At 37.1% G+C, this 17825-nt stretch overlaps 1 protein-coding gene and 1 long non-coding RNA gene across 2 annotated transcripts in view; one reads left to right on the forward strand and one right to left on the reverse strand.

The window, feature by feature from the left end:
- On the forward strand, positions 1-15630 carry wdtc1 (WD and tetratricopeptide repeats 1). Its single transcript, XM_079624528.1, has 16 exons — positions 1-234; positions 1474-1624; positions 1851-1934; positions 4207-4253; positions 4340-4451; positions 4541-4728; positions 7052-7234; positions 8182-8276; positions 8365-8480; positions 8588-8663; positions 9464-9548; positions 10283-10456; positions 11319-11554; positions 11651-11819; positions 12418-12610; positions 14362-15630. Exons 2-16 carry the CDS (start codon positions 1559-1561, stop codon positions 14557-14559), a joined length of 2022 nt encoding a protein of 673 aa, XP_079480654.1. The 5' UTR covers positions 1-234; positions 1474-1558; the 3' UTR covers positions 14560-15630.
- Positions 15079-17825, reverse strand: part of LOC307004928 — a 10321-nt gene continuing 7574 nt past the window's right edge. The window contains exon 3 of the long non-coding RNA XR_013799183.1: positions 15079-15207. This is a non-coding gene — a long non-coding RNA (uncharacterized lncRNA). The remainder of the gene's footprint in view (positions 15208-17825) is intronic.

The raw sequence follows: 17825 nt of genomic DNA on the forward strand, positions 1-17825 counted from the left end.
GCTGTATTCCAGTGGATCAGGCAACCCGGGCTGTCAGCGCTCAGTCAAGGAACTCGTTAGTAATGTGGCTTCAAAATCTCACCGATGCTTGATCACAACTAGTCATTTATTAGCTGACTGTGTTATTCAGCGGCTAATTAAAGTATTGAAATTAATTACTGGAAGCACTGTTCAGCTTTAAGGGTAAATATCGATTTATCGAGCTGCGCAGAATAAGGCCAGACAGACTCTCAGGTAAGACGATATTGCACATGTGTGGCTTAAATGCTCTTTTTTATTATTTTTAAATACATTTAGTTGTAAACCGACTCTGATTAAATAACCATTAACTTATTTTCACTGCTGCCAGAAGTGTTTGTATTTATTTAAATATTTAGTTTAAATGTGTCGCTAGTCGGCTAATGCTACTGACTGTTGTTTATGTTTTGGTGAAAGCGTCACATCAGCTGACAGTCAAATTATTTCAGGTTAATACATTTATTTGCTATAAACTAATTTATTATGGCTGAGGTTATTGGTATAAGGCCTGCTTGATAAACTACACAGTTAAATAGCATATAACGTATGTCACTATAAACATATGATGTAGAATGCTTTAATAATGCATCCAGATTTGGATTACACTATTTAGGTGACGTTTAAATGTAGATCTGACACAGAAACGCACTGTGAATTTTTCAAATAATAAAGGCAAGGTAGTATTCAGATCTCATACATACAGTATTGGTCAAGTGTTTAGAATTATTAAGTTTTATTACATCGTGAAATATGATTACAATTTGAAAGAACTGTCTAAAATGTAATATATTCCAGTGAAACAAAGCTGAATTTTCAGCATCATTACTCTAGTATTCAGTGTCACATGGTCCTTCAGAAATCATTTTAATATGCTGATTTTCTGCTCAAGAAACATTTCTTATGATCATCATTAATGTTGAAAACAGTAAGTGTTTGGTGCGTCATATTTTTGTGAAAACTGTAAAACACTCAGAAGTTTGGGCTAAGATATATATATTAACTGATCAAAAGTGACAGTAAATGCATTAAAATGAAGAACAATTATTAATAACTAAGAGCTGATAATAATTGAGTGGCAAATCAGCATATTAGAATGATTTCTGAAGGATCATGTGACACTGAAGACTGGAGTAATGATGCTTTGCATCACAGGAATAAATTACATTTTATAAATATGTTTAAATTCAAAACTGCCAGTTTAAATTGTATTAATATTTCACAATATTACTGTATTTTCAAATGAATACAGCCTTGGTGAGCATTCTTTCAAAACCATTAAAAAAAAATCTTAATTATTCCAGACTTTTGACCGGTGTATGTATTGATAATAAATGAGATGCGACAGAATGACAGTTAAATGATCGAGCTCTAACTAGCTTGAGTAAGCAGGTCCGAGACTCCAAAAAGTGCAAAATGACATGAGCAGCTGCCGTTCTGTCTCGTTTACCGTTCCAGAAGCTCTGCCTCTCCGAGAGGCTTGAGTTGCACAGATGATCAGAGATCTTTGGCACCTGGATGCAACACTCTGAGTCGACGCTCCATGACGTGCTGTGAGACCATGTCGCTGCGGAACGTCACCAGCGATCTTCTGCACAGGCAGATCAGGGTGAGGAAACGTCTTTATCTTTTAAAAGTAGAAGTCAAATTATAAATATTTAAAGCAATAGTTCATCCAAAAAGACAAATCCCCTCATAATTTACTCACCCTCATGTTATTCCATGTTGTTGTTTTGTTAATGTGGAGCACCAAAGGATGCAGGTTAAAACTAAACCAGTTTTATAAAGAAATGCAGTACAAAGCACTTGTAATGTATGTCGATCCGTGTGTGCAGGAGAAGAGAGCGCTGGACTTCCAGAGACACTATCATGTGACCGACCCGTTTATAAAGCGTCTGGGGCTGGAGGCCGAACTACAGGTGATTTATGAATGATTGTGTGTTAATTCATATTTTTCACATGACGTCATCATACACAGCGCCAACCTGAAGGGCAAAACAAAGGCACGGCTTTCCTCTGGAATAAAATAAGTTGAAGTTTTTTTTTATAGATTTTATTTGACCAAAAATGGTTTTATTTTTAGTTAACGATAATAAACCTGATGCCTTCTGCACACAAAAGTGAAAAGAACTTTTAAAAATGCAAGGCCAGTTTTTTTTTTTTTTACCAGATTTGTACCAAGTACTAATCTACTGAGACATTTAAAGACCAAACTCCGCATACATCTTAATGATAATGCAAACTATATGTATGAGTATGTTTCTCCTAGAAAGCTATTATAAAGAAAATGCTTAAAGGGAAAGATCATCCTAAAATGAAAATTAAGTCATAATTTGCTCTTCTTTCTTTAAAGAACCACAAAAGGAGAATTAAAGGGGTGGTTGATTATGATTTCACTTTTCTAACTTTAGTTAGTGTGTAATGTTGCTGTTTGAGCATAAACAACATCTGCAAAGTTACAACGCTCAAACTTCAAAGCAAAAGGAGATATTTGCTTTTAAAGAAATAGTTTTTTTAAGGACTACAACAAACGGCTGGTTGGGACTACACGACATTCCTCATGGGTTAGTGACATCACTAACCCTAGAATTTACATAAACCCCGCCCCCGGAACACGATTTATAGATTATCATGACAGAATATGCTAATTGAAGATAGTTAACTCCACATCAGCAACATAAATTCATTAACTAACCATTCAGAGACGTCCTGTTGCTTCTACATGTTGTCACTTCTTCTTGAGTCTCTTCATTATTGTCTGACTCCGGTTTGAACATGAACATTTTCAGTGCATGTCTGTGTGAGGTAAAATAACACAAGCTCTTGAAGCTCCGCCCCCTGTGCCGGGAGCAGCAGCTCATTTGCATTTAAAGGGACAGACACAAAAACGATACGTTTTTGCAAACCCTCAAAAAGTGACAATTTTAACATGCTATATAAAAATATCTGTGGGGTATTTTGAGGTAAAACTTCACATACACTGAGGACATCAGAGACTTATTTTACATCTTCTGAAAAGGGCATTTTACCACCCTTTTAAAAATAAAAAAATAAAAATGTTCAGTTTGTGCTCGTCCATATAATGGCAGTGAAACGCAAAAGTATCACAGAATGATCCCATACGACACGTGCCGTATATTCCAAGTGTTCTGGAATACGATTGGGTTTGGTGAAAAACAAACCCAAATTTAATATATTTAATGAAAATCCTGACCTCGGCCGTTGGTCTTCTGTGCTGAGCTGCACGTTCGTGTGACTCTGTTAGCGCCGCAGTTCACTCTGTCTCGCCCAGAAAAAGCACACGTTGTGGGAAGTCAGGATTAACAAACACGCGACATGAAATAGGACACAGGGTACCTTCTTCTCTATGGTGAATATAACCGTTGTGTTCATCGCAACAAGATGTTATCGCGTTCACATCTGTCAACTGTCGTTCTGACTATCATCAGACAAACGGAGTTACGGTTTGGAGATATTTAACTCTGTGAAGAAAATACACTGATTCTTTTTTGGGATTTTTTTGCGTGCGTATGTATTGCCGGTTGCAATTCACTGCCATTGTATGGCACGAGCTGAACATAAAAATAAAAAATAAAAATCTCCTTTTGTGGTCCATAAAAGAAAGAAGGGCATCAGGCATTAGAACATCACCAGGGTGAGTAAATGGTGACTTACTTTTTATTTTATAGTGAACTATATCTGAGTGAAACAGCTTCTAGAACAAGAATTTAGGGCGGGACTTTTCTTATGGTTTGCTATTGGTTGATCTCATGTGAGTGACAGGTCGTCCCGCCCTCGTGTCAGTAAACACGTCATCAGAGAAGAGATGTTGCTGCAAGAAGGAGTTATTTGTGCATGGATTAATCATTTTTAATAAATACTGCAATACTCCTTTTTTTTTTTTTTATTGTCGCTTTTGATGGAGTTTGGTTTCATGGTGACTTGAAATAGTACTAAAAATAAATATATATAAATAAATATATTTTATTGCTAATTCTTGAATATATATATATATATATATATATACACCCTTACAACTCAACAGTCTGTTTTTGCTGCTGTATCTTTAAGATTCAATGTAAACACTTCTTCATGTGTGAAATTAGTAATGCTGCGCTCACACATGAGCCATGTTGTATATATTAGGATTGCTAGTATATTTTAGCGCTGAGTTATTGTCTCTGTTTTCAGGGTCACTCTGGCTGTGTCAACTGTCTGGAGTGGAATGAGAAAGGAGAGTAAGTTCTGTTGTAAAACCCAGTTTGCTGCATTTCACAAATTCAGTGTCTCTTCATAAACTCATTCGGGGCTTGTTCCTTTCTAGTCTCCTGGCCTCAGGTTCAGATGATCAGCATGCCATCATCTGGGATCCCTTCCGGCACAGGAAGCTCATCACTATGCACACAGGACATGCAGCTAACATCTTCTCAGTCAAGGTGAAGCCCACGTCAGGTTTATGCTTTTTCAGTCAGTGTCTTGTAAATAGGCCAAAATGTGTATTCTTAATGAACGTGTGTGTTTGCAGTTCCTCCCTCACTCCGACGACCGAATCTTGATCACAGGAGCCGCCGATACCAAGGTGCACGTGCACGACTTGACGGCGAAGGAGACCATTCATATGTTCTCAGACCACACTAACCGTGTCAAACGGATCGCAACGGCTCCCATGTGGCCCAACACCTTCTGGAGCGCAGCTGAGGACGGCATCATTAGGTAGGGCGAGTTGAAGTCTCTGCCTCAGATGTGCTTGAGTTTGTGAGGCGATAAAAGCAAATAATTGCATTGAATTATTTTTTTTTATAAATAAATGGGGCAGCATGATAATCAGGATCAATCAAGCTCAGTGCAATTATCAAATCAAAGGCTGCAATGTGATTAAATAACTGTATAGGCTGATGCGCTACATGTTCCAGAGTAAAGCACGCAAAGCATTTCAGTATTATAATTATCAATATTTTTTTATTTAACAGAACAATTGTGATTTACAATAGTATTATATTTTTCTTCATTTTCATAGAGTTAAACGATACTACTATTACTACTACTCATATGTTATTATTATAATTATTATATATTATAATTATTATCGGCAACATCAGAGAAACGTGAACATGCGAATTATTGAAATATTAATTTAATCTTTGGGGTAAATGTCTAAGGGATTCGGATGGCAAAAAGTTTGGGAATCCCAGGTTTAATGCATACCAGTGTTATTTTAGTATCATTAATATATGGTACTATTATTGCTTTTATTAATATTTTTAATTAGTTTTTATTTTTATATTCATTTTAGTTAAAATTTTAGTCATTTTCTTGTGTGTTTTGTCTTTTTTTGTTAGTGTCCCTAACAAAGTACCCTCCCACTTTGTTGCAATTTGATGTTTTTTGTAAAATAACTTCTGTTTTTATTTTCAAACTCCTTAGTGGTTTTAGTTTAAAATGCTGCGGGCTCATTTATTGATAATAAATAATATAATGATATTGGGCTTGTTTTTGAAGCTGCGGTTACTTATTTGTCTAGCGAGAGTTGGCAACACTGGTGCTGACGTGCTGTTAGCCGTGTTGAATCTCGAGGGGATGGACACAAGCCTCCAGCTGAAGTTTAATCATATATGTTCTCCTTGAAGTTAAATAGGCTCATGGGAACCAGCTTATATGCCCTTGAAAACTGCACCTCCAGATGTTGTGTTGGCTGCAAGGTAGTATCGCCCAACGGGGAGCATGCAAATGCCCTGGCACTGAATGATGTTTGGATATGAAGAACACAGCAGGTCTCTGGCTAATGCCAAAGCTGACTGCCTCGCTGTCTTTAATGCTCTGCATGTAGAGGACACATGAACAGTTGGAAAATATAAGCTTTATGCAGTGTCTGAAAGTGTGGTCACAATAGTGTCATTTCACGGTCAAGTCAATTGTGAATAGTGTAGGGCGACTTGAGCAGGACATTTCTCAGGAATACGTTTTTACTCAGTTTGTAGTACATTATGTAATTCCTCTACATCAGCAAATGGTCAAACACGTTCGTCTAGCGTGTGTTTACATAGAAAAACAATGGAAAAGTAGCGCAGTGGAACAGTAGCACCTCACTGCAGTACACGAGATCCAGGGGGGCGGAGTTGGATCCAGATCTAAGGGGTTGAGATTGGTAGGTTTAGGGGTGGGTTTAGTGATCGGGGTGGAGATGGGTAGATTTGGGGTGGATTTAGGGATAAGGGGGTTGAGATTGGTAGGTTTGGGGTGGGTTTAGTGATCGGGGTGGAGATGGGTAGGTTTGGGGTGGATTTAGGGATCAGGGGGTGGAGATGGGTAGGTTTAGGGGTGGGTTTAGGGATCAGAGGGTGGAGATGGGCAGGTTTAGGGGTGGGTTTAGGGATCAGGGGGTTGAGATTGGTAGGTTTAGGGATCAGGGGGTGGAGATTTGGTAGGTTTAGGGGTGGGTTTAGTGATCAGGGGGTGGAGATGGGTGGGTTTAGGGATCAGAGGGTGGAGATGGGTAGGTTTAGGGGTGGGTTTAGGGATCGGGGGTTGAGATTGGTACGTTTAGGGGTGGGTTTAGTGATCGGGGTGGAGATGGGTAGGTTTAGGGGTGGATTTAGGGATCAGGGTGGAGATTGGTAGGTTTAGGGGTGGGTTTAGGGATCGGGGTGGAAATTGGTAGGTTTAGGGGTGGGTTTAGGGATCGGGGTGGAGATGGGTAGGTTTAGGGGTGGGTTTAGGGATCGGGGGGTGGAGATGGGTAGGTTTAGGGGTGGGTTTAGGGATCGGGGGGTGGAGATGGGAAGGTTTTGGGGTAGGTTTAGGGATGGTTTAGGGATCAGGGGGTGGAGATTGGTCGGTTTAGGGGTGGGTTTAGGGATCGGGGGGTGGAGATGGGTAGGTTTAGGTATATGTAAGATATGTAGATTTCCTGTTCTGCAGTGAGGACCATCTCCAGTGGAATGCAAAAACACATTCTGTATGGATGGACCCATACACTTGTTGTAAACGATTGTTACATTTTCAAGTCTGTTAACCATTTTATTTCCCTTCTACCCAGGCAGTATGATCTGAGAGAGAGCAGCAAGCGCTCGGAGGTGTTGATAGATCTGACGGAGTATTGCGGGCAGCTTGTGGAAGCCAAGTGTCTGGCAATCAACCCTCGTGACAACAACTACATGGCTGTGGGAGCTAATGGGCCTTTCGTCCGGCTCTATGACATCAGAATGATCCACAATCACAGGTGATTTTTATCTGTATTATTAAAAGAATAATTAGAAAACAAACTGAGATGTGAGGCAGAATGTCCATACAAAAATAATATTGTTTAGCCCCAGAAATTATAATAGGAACAGACAGATTATTTGTTAACAATCTTCCCCTCTCAAATCTCATTCACCACTGTTGTTATCAATAAAGATGTTAGTTTAGACTTATTGCAGCAGGTTTGATGTCATTTAAAAAGTGCGGCAACAAATGAGATTTGAGACGTGTCAGATTATCATTCCTTTTCGCAAAAACAACATGAGGGTGAGTAAACAATGACTAAATTAAAAATTGGGGTGGAATATTTCTTGAAATATTATTTCAAATTACTTTATTTTCCAGAACATAAGTTGCATTAAAATTGCACTTTTGAGGGAACCACTCACTCACTCACTCACTCACTCACTCACTCACTCACTCACTCACTCACTCACTCACTCACTCACTCACTCACTCACTCACTCACTCACTCACTCACTCACTCACTCACTCACTCACTCACTCATTACAATCACAAATAACATAAGATAACAGTACGTAAAATGAAATGTATACAAACATTAAACACTTTAAACGTGTTTTTGTTTCCTTTGTTCCCAAAAATGTGCGGTATTCAGACCTGATCTAGAATGAAAAATATAGGTATAAAACAAATTATATTGGCATTCATTATAAACAACATTTATAACAAACACCAAGCCGAAACTAATTTAATTAAGTGAAATTTAAAAAAATAAATGTTCTTGATGTTAATTGCATTATATAAGTCACTAATGCAAAGCACGTTTAATTTCATAAAAACAACTTATATTCCAGAAAACACAGTAAATAGAATTCTTGGTTAAAGATCCACGTTCCTCTTGTGATTATATTTCAGGGATGCTTTCTTTAGGGTTTAATGTTACATTCTTGTCTACCTTCTAGGAAGTCTATGAGTCAAAGTACCTCAGCTGGTGTTCATACATTTTGCGACAAACGGCAATCGATACCGGATGGTGCTGGACAGTATTATGTCGCAGGTTTGTAGTCCGTATCATTGCGTTGCTCCCGGATGGAACTTCTGTGCTGGAAAAACCTGCTTTTACAGATATTTATCTCCGTTTGCAGGTCACTTACCTGTGAAGCTTCCTGACTATAATAACAGATTACGAGTTCTGGTGGCAACCTATGTTACATTCAGTCCTGACGGTACTGAACTGCTGGTAAACATGGGTGGAGAACAGGTAATTAACTCGTGAGGTTTGGTGCTGATAGTTATTGACTCTCTGTTGTCAGTGTGCAGCACTAAAGATGTTTTATTCACAGTTACGCATATGCTTCCTGTTTGCAGGTATATTTATTTGATCTGACGTTCAAACAGAGACCGTACACTTTTCTGCTGCCCAAAAAGTGCCACCCATCATCAGGTAAGCTGTGGATGCTGTCTTGGAATCAGCTACAGTAGTCAACATTTGAAGTTCATCAAAGTTGTCCTAAGACCAGAACGGGTATTGTTCAAAATTCATGTATAACTTTGATGAAAGGTTTTGATCCACTTGTTCAAATGTTGACTACTGTATTTATTTAATAATTATAAATATATAAATCAGTCTTATTGCATTTAGGATCATGGTTAATAATTAGCACAACTTTGATCTAAATTGAGCTGAATAATGACACTTATTTACTTATTTACAGCTGAAATTAATTTAATAATGAAGAACTTTGCAACATTAATACTGTTATTTTCTGTTTATTACTGTGAAGTTGCTTTGAAACTATTTTTATTGTAAAAAGTACAGAAATATGGCTTGACTTGATGATATAGCAAAAAAAAATATGGAAATATGGGAAAAATATATTTTATATTTCTGCATTTGCTTTTTTCAGTCAAAGGAACCATCTTTTCAACTTGGAAAAGATGTTTCAAGTATACAAGTAGATTTATGTTTAAAACATTTTGTAGTGATAAAGCAGATGAATTGATTCATTGACAGAAATTATTTCACAGAAATGTATCTAACTTACAGGCTCTAAAACTTTTTACTACTGACATTTAAATGAGAAAAGCTATTAAAACATTGAATCTCGAGGAAGAACTAGTCTCACAACAACACATCTTAAAACCAGTTGTTAGGATCGATAACTAGGATTATATATATAAATAAGAATTAACCTTGTGTTGTACTGGTCTGCTCTTGATTAATTGTTGTTCATCTTCTGGCAGAGGTACAAAATGGAAAAACCACCAACGGTGTGTCCAATGGGATTCATCTTCCTGCAAGCCGCCTTAAACTGGCTAAATTGACCAGGTAACATTGATTCATGTGTGTTATGCCGACTGCATCTTTAGTTATGTTTCCAACCAAAGTTGTGAATTCAACTTCTGGCTGTCTCACTTACCTCAAATAGGAGACTAGATTGTTCCTGGGAAATTGGTGTAAAATATGTGTAATAAAAATGGAAGTTGCTGCAATCGGGGATGCCACGGTGGCTCTTTTTACGAACATCATAAACTTGCGCTTCAATGAATAGAATACTGTCATGTTATCTTCCTTTCGGATGTCTGGTGTTTGGGAAAGTTCTGGGAGGAAATTAAACCAAATCATTTTGATGATTCAGGCATTTCAGAATGACCAAACCAACATTTGAGATGATTTGCAAAGCGATTGGTCCACTGGTTAGTCCAGTTATCCAATCACTTTAAGGTCATGTGAGTTTTTGTTGTGCATTGAGGAATTGATTTGGTAAATGTGTTTCCATCGTAGTTTATGCACGTCTTATCGGAATTAAACAAATTATCTGCCTCAATTGAGTGCATACTTTTTTTATGAAACATTTTGGGATTTTATGCACATTTTGGTGTTTCTATTTAGCGTTTTTTTTTTATGCTATATCCCAAAATTAGCATAAAAATAGATGGTTGGAAACTTGGCTATTGATTCTGTCGCTGTCCTGTTTATATGATGTTATTTCCCATTCCTTTGTCACAGACTAGTTTGAGTTGCAGTAATTGTTGCTGTCTGTATTCGTGTCTGTGCATCAGTGGCTCCAGTGATCTTCCTCCTTATCTGGAGAGGATCAAGCAACAGGCTAATGAAGCGTTCGCGCAGCAGCAGTGGACTCAAGCCATTCAGCTCTACAGTCTAGGCCTCCATGAAGCCAGTCAGAATGCTATGCTGTACGGAAACCGTGCTGCTGCATACATGAAACGAAAATGGTATGATAAATGCTTTTGATGCAAGAAGTGCTGCATGATTTGGTTAAAAAAATATCACATTTTGATTATTTTGATTTTGGAAACGGCACATCTCAGGTTGAAGAAGATGCATACAGCGCATGCCAAGTTTATATTTGTTTAATTACATCCACAGTATTTGTGCATTAAGGCAAGACACCACAGGCGCACCAACTGGCTTTTTTATATAGTTTTATATTTTTGTCTGAGGTCAATTTATGACGTTCGCTTGGTTTTTACATTCAAAAACATCAAAATGAATAATTAATAGGCTATTTTCTACCCTGGTTTTGAGCCTAGCTCCTGAACCGCTCGTTTTTATGGGCATGCCGCATTGAAGACTTGGAAGTAAACGCCCACTGCTATGATTGGATAACAGTTTTGCACATTATAATGAGTTTCATGTAATGCGCGAATCAGTGGGCGGGACTAAAAGGCAGTGTTGAAGTAGACGTTGATCTTCTGCGGAGGCGGTGTTTGATACCCTTTGACGTCATAGACACAATTTAGTTTTACGTCATAGACACTTTGTGAGAAACCTGTCGTTCGCTGTGCCTGGTGTCAATAAAAGCATTTATTGGACTAACAAGGAAGTTTTCAGTTCTGAAACTTACAGGATATTCTGATAGTATGATGACCTCTTATATGTCAAAAGCTCAAGGAAAATTAGATTTCTCAGTTCATCACCCCTTTAACTAATCAATATTACCATTCTTTCCAAAGTCTCAAATTGACCAGTGCATGAAAAAACAATGGTTTTGTGGTGTCTTCCCTTAATAATTAGTGTTTTAATTCTTGTTTTAATGTGAAGAGCATCATGTGGCTTTGCTCTCGTCTCTGACAGGGACGGTGATCACTATGATGCGCTGCGAGACTGTCTTAAGGCTTTGTCCCTGAACCCAGGCCACCTGAAGGCGCACTTCCGTTTAGCGCGCTGCCTCTTTGAGCTCAAGTACATCGCTGAGGCCCTGGAGTGTCTAGATGACTTCAAGGGCAAGTTTCCAGACCAGGCGCACAGCAGCGCTTGTGACGCGCTCGACAAAGACATCAAGGCTGCCCTCTTCTCAAAAACAGACTCCTGTAGGTTCTTGTCTTGTCTGTCTTTGATATTAGATTTTGTTTGTGGATGCATTTTAATAATAAGGATTCTGGATATTTTTCATGCATCTGATCTAGCTGACGACAAAAAGGGGAACAGCTCCATCCGCTTTCATAATTTCAGCCGGAAAGAGTCCATCCCGGAGGATGAGATCGTTCTCAGAGAGCGAAGCTTCGACTACAAGCATCGCTACTGTGGCCACTGCAACACGACCACTGACATTAAGGAAGCAAACTTCTTTGGAAGGTCAGTTTACTGACGCATTATTCTCCTCTAATTAATTAGGGCTGGGTGATATATTTAATACATATTAATGATGCATTTTTATTTGTTTCCTTAAGAATGTTTCAATACACTAGTTTCATGATTTAAAGATGTTTTGATGGCATCTCTCATTTAAACTTCAGTAGCACACCTTGATTATTTGAACTAGATTTTTACTGTCATTTTTCTTCTTGCGTTACACATTTTGAATCTACTTGTCAAAAATGGGACCTGTAGCTCAACCAGGGTTGATTCTTCTCAGGCAATACATGCAATGTTGAATGCATTGTAAGTCACTTGGATAAAAGCATCAGAGTTTGCTGATTTTTAACCAGGTTTATATTGTTACAATGTTGGTAGTATGTTAAAACAATGTATTCTCTTTCTCCATGTTACCTGCACCCAGATATCCCAGTTTAATTTTCAGCAAAAGTCTGCCGGTCATTTTTGACCGTTTTTGTTAATTCCCCCTTTAATGTAAATCTCTTGTCTATGCCTATGATGTATGTCTTATCTGCTGCTAAACGAGGATCTGAATATAAGACGACAGCACATGACTTGTTTGGTTGTCGCTCTACAGTAAAGGCCAGTACATTGTGAGCGGTTCAGATGATGGGTCATTTTTCATCTGGAACAAAGAGACAACGAACCTGGTGCGGATCTTACAGGGGGACGAGTCTATAGTGAACTGCCTACAGCCACATCCCAGCTACTGCTTCCTGGCCACCAGCGGGATCGACCCCGTGGTGCGGCTGTGGAACCCAAGACCGGAGGTACGAACCGACTCCAATGCCGCGTTTGTCACATCAGTGGCGTGTGTCATTATGACTGGTGAATAAATTATTGCTAACTGTGACTGCATTCACATAATGCGATTATAATGAGATTTAGGCAATATTACGATTAAACTTTATCTCATGTAAACACAATACTTTGATCAAATATATGCAATTAGGCTCATAATCGTAGCAACCGTAATATTAGTCAAATATGTGGCGTATGCTGATTTTACAATCAATAAACAATCAATCAATTTCACAATAAACAGGCATGCAAACACTAATCGTATCTATTCCTCTCTGACCAAAGTGTGCATGTGCTTGTGACACACGTGGACGATGGTGTCATGCACAGATGCGTAAACATGGAGGTTAAGAAGGCATCACATTTTTGGGGTGCTAAAGAAACTGAGATTATGTTGACAAGATTGCACAACACAAATATAATACTGTATATTCATGGTCGATATTTTTTTTGTCCTCCTGAAAATGTCCAAATGCCAAGTTGAAGGCAATGAAAACTAATTTTCGAAGGAATTTAAACTCATTACCTCCTATGCATAAGTATAAGGTAATATCACTAAATTAAAAAATAACTAAGAAAATCAAAAGCTCAGACTTACTGGTACGAGGTAGGAAGAACACACATTTACTTATCTGAACATATTACATTTATACTCCATAAAAATAGGCACTTCATTACTGCTCTCATAAAAATACAATTGACGCACATGCGCAAGCCACTGTCGAGATGAACCTTTTGAGCCTGTTGAATTGATCAAAAACTGTTTTACTGTAGATTTCTTCACTTTATGGTTTGAGTTGGTTCTTGTAAAGACTAAACCCAAGTATGGGTTTTCATAAATCGGTCAACCCTAAAAGCACATTAAAAAGGTCATCAGAGTAAAATTTAATTTTTCAGCTTTTTTTTCTTTCTTTTAGTACATTTTCTATGCAAAAAAATGTCAATGGTAGAATTTAAAACCAACCCAATCACTCTATACCAGGGGTTTTCAAACCACAAGGGAGTGCTAAAGGGTTCATGGAAAAGTTTACAGAAAAAGCAGTACCGGTATTCATTTTTTAAATAAAAAAATAAAAATAAGATTGATCCAACTAACTAAACAAATTAGTTACAATATTTTTTTTTTTTAATAAATCAAATTTTAAGTATATATATATATATATATATTGATTAAAATAAAATGTCATTTAAATAAAAAAAAATAAAAAAATCGGTGTAAAAACAAAAAAATAAAAATAAGATGAAACCTACTGAATGAATAAATTGATTAAATTAAATATTATTTAAATAAATAAATGGGCCCATATTCATACATTTGATTAAAACACTTTTTTTTTTTATATAAAATTCATCTTACTTACATCTGCAACTTACAGTGAGTTTAAAAATGCAATAAAGTAGGCTAATAGAAACTAAATAGTGTTAATATATTTTTTTCACACTGTTAATTGGATCTTTTTAAATAAAAATATAAAGCTTTTAAATTTTAGGATGGGGGTCCCTCCCTTACGAATCATCATATTCCGGGGGTCTGTGGCATCTAAAAGATTGAAAAGCCCAGCTTTAGAATGATTCATTCTTTCCAAACATTGCAATGTTAGTTAAGTTTTTCCCAACATCGTGCAGGACTAATCTAATGATCTTGAGGCGAGACAAAGAATGCTAAACTACATCAGACTGTTGATTGCACCAAAAGTAACTTCTCTTCTGTCTCTGTCAGTCGGAGAATGAGAACTGTCGGGTGGTGGAGGACATGGAGAGTGCGGCCCAAGCCAACCAGCGGCGCATGAATGCGGATCCGCTGGAGGTGATGCTGTTGAACATGGGCTACCGCATCACAGGCCTGAGCAGCAGAGGAGCCGAGGGCTCGGACGAGGACGACAGCTCAGAGGGCCAGGTTCAGTGCCGCTCTAGCTAGAACGCACCCGTCCCACATTTGAGAAGGCGGCAAAGCACCTTAGATATTTAACTTTGCAATTTCAGTTCTTCAACATGATGCCGAGTGAATGAATGTTTGCCGCTCCGCACTATGCAGAAGTTTGGAGAAGTGGGGAACACAATCGCACAATCCAAGTGAAGTCAAAAGCACTTACAGATTAATGTCTGCAAAATCATTTTAAAAAGCGCGCGCTAGAAGAGTGTTGGCACACCGTCAGATTAAAGCTTGTTTCCAAAGTCTCAAAGCGCTTGGGTCTTTCATATGTGGGGCTTGCTATTGGACACTGTTGACCATGAAATTCTCCTTTTGTTTCTTTTCCCAGTGAACTTAATCATCTTTATGAGCGCCAGAGGACCGTGAAATGAGTGTTATTATATGTTTATAGGTCTGCAGCACTTTCTTTTGGAATATATTCTGGAAAAATAAATGGTGTTTATGTTCGACCCAGACTTGCATTGTGAATGTTCATCAAGTCGTGGTTTGCTGGGACTGAAAATGTTTGTTGTTGATGATGATGCTTATTGTCAGATATTTTGGAAGGATTTGTTGTTATTATTTTTTTTACCTTTTTCTTCATCGGCGCTAGCGGGACGTCTGACTGTTGCCCTTTCATCTTCATTGATGAACCTGAAAAGAGATGATAAAACCAGAATAAGAGACTTATCACAAAGATTATAACTTGCTATGAGAAGAAGAGATTTAACTGCAGTTAAAAGAAACATAATTGGGTCTATTTTGGGATATGTGTTTTTTGTTTCACTGTGTTAATTTTCTTTTGGGATTTTAGTACAGTTTAGTGCAACATGTAAAAAATAAATAACATTTCTGTTGTTACTGTCATGATCCTTGGTGGAGTTTTTCCGAAAAGGAAAACATAATATTTGACTTAAACATACTTTTTTTGTTTTTTATCATCAGCAGTAATAATGCGACGGAGACTAACTAGATCGCTCTCATTAGAGTCAGTGAAGCCGTCGACACTAGAAGCGCCAGACAAACACTCTGCACAGCTACTCCAGTCATATCAAATAAAATTAATTTATTTACAGATATTATGTGTGGTTTTATTAATTTACTGATTTACTGATTGTTACATGAAAGCCAGTTCATGATGTCTCTGTCCTAATTTTGTGTTAATCGTATACAGGTGAAACTCGGAAATTAGAATATCGTGCAAATTTTCAGTAATTCAACTTTAAGGGTAAAACTAATATATTATATAGACTCAATACATGCAAAGTGAGATATTTCAAGCCTTTATTTGTTATAATTTTGATGATTATGGCTTACAGCTTATGAAAACCCCAAATTCAAAATTAGAATATTGTGAAAAGGTTTTCATAACCTGTTAGCCATAATCATCAAAATGATAACAAATAAAGGCTTGAAATATCTCACTTTGCATGTAATGAGTCTATATAATATATTAGTTTCACTTTTTAAGTTGAATTACTGAAATAAATGAACTTTTGCACGATATTCTAATTTTTCGAGGCCTGTGTATAAAATAATGGATTTCGGTCGGAAATAATAGGAACATTTTAATTTCACTATAGGATAAAGTATAGTTTTATGCTCAATCTGATTGTTTATGATCACTGAACATTCCCATGATGCATCTTCCAGTGTAGACGTGCTTCTCGTCTCGCAACTGATTGGATGCTCTGAATTGACGCAAATACACTCGCCGCCAAATCCCTGTGCGCTACTTTGATGAAGTTGTTACATTCGCTTTCCCGTCTCACAATTAGTCAAAGTCTGTTTATTTGCTGAATAGTTAGTTTTTTTCCCAAAGTATAATTCATTTCCTGTCATGTTGTGCCACAAACAGTGGAGAAAACACATGTCCTCTGAAGGCCACCTGACCTACATACACTAATGAGGAAGGTGTGACGTGCATCTAGGCCAGATGGGTTGCAAGGCCATAGTTGTGTTCACAATAGCATACTACTATAGTTGCCTATATATATTGAGTAGTATGTAAACTGTCTGTGACCGACTACATTTGCAACCTTCCATTGCAATTTTGCCATTTCTATTTTGAGAAGTTAAAATTCCTTTCGTTTTCTACATTAGTTAACATGAACTAACGAGGAGAAATAATTCTAAAGCATTTCTTAATCTTAGTTAATGTTCATACTAATCAATTATTAAGGTCTAATGTCGAATCTATGGACGTGAGCTGACATGAACTGACAATGAACAGTTGTGTTTTTACCTAACATAAACAAAGATTAATAAAAAATGTTGCAAATGTATTGCTCATTGTTAGTTAATGTTAAATAATGCATGTTAACGTGGTGTTACTATTAAAACATTTTTTTTTTACCCAGAATTATATGTATGTAGTAATTTGTAGTAGTGTGTAACACAATCCACATTGCTGTTGTGTAAGAAATATGTCTTGCTTTACTGGAATAATCTCGAACACATCCCGAAATTCCTCATATATTGGCCAGTATCTTGTTAGACAAATGCACCTGTGCTCCACTTTTTACACTATGAGAATAGTACAGTCACCCGTGCCATTAGTCGAATGGCAACCCAGAAGTCACATTACAATATGGATGAATGCAATGATTGGAGAGGATGTTATTCCTTAACACAAGCCACATCTGCTGCTGTGATTTAATGCATGAAGGCTTGGGTTTGTCTTTACACAGATTTGTACATTTGGGAAAGACCAATTTTTAAAACAATATTTTTTGTTTTGTGCATACACCCTAAATTCTCATTACCGTAATACTTTTTATTCCCACGTTTTTTTATTACATTTTCAGCAGACATATAAAAGGTACTCCAACATTTACAAAATGAGACAAGGTGTCTGAAACCGTAATACTTTTTATCCTATTCTTACTCTGTAAAGCAAAACGAGAAAATAATATGTAATCATGGTAGTATTTGTTGTACTGCTTTTTCTTAAAAAAAATTCTAACAAAAAGAAAAACCAATAACACTTTACTTAAATGCTTTATGTATAATGTATTATGAAGGTATTCATAATGTATGTTATAATGCATTACATATTTTTCATAAATAATTGTAACCAAAGTTGAAATGCGTATTATTATACAATATTTGCAGATTCCTTGTGGCATCTGAGATTGTATGTTTGTCATGTGTTTTAAAGCATTATACTTTCTAAAGGCGTAACATAAGTATTATAATTGTGGTTACAATTATTCATGAGACCATTCAATGCATTATAAGGTGCATTACAAGGCATAATTAATGTATTAAAA

This window comes from Phoxinus phoxinus (assembly GCF_949152265.1).
Source record: "Phoxinus phoxinus genome assembly, chromosome: 10".
Taxonomy (NCBI): Eukaryota; Metazoa; Chordata; class Actinopteri; order Cypriniformes; family Leuciscidae; genus Phoxinus; species Phoxinus phoxinus.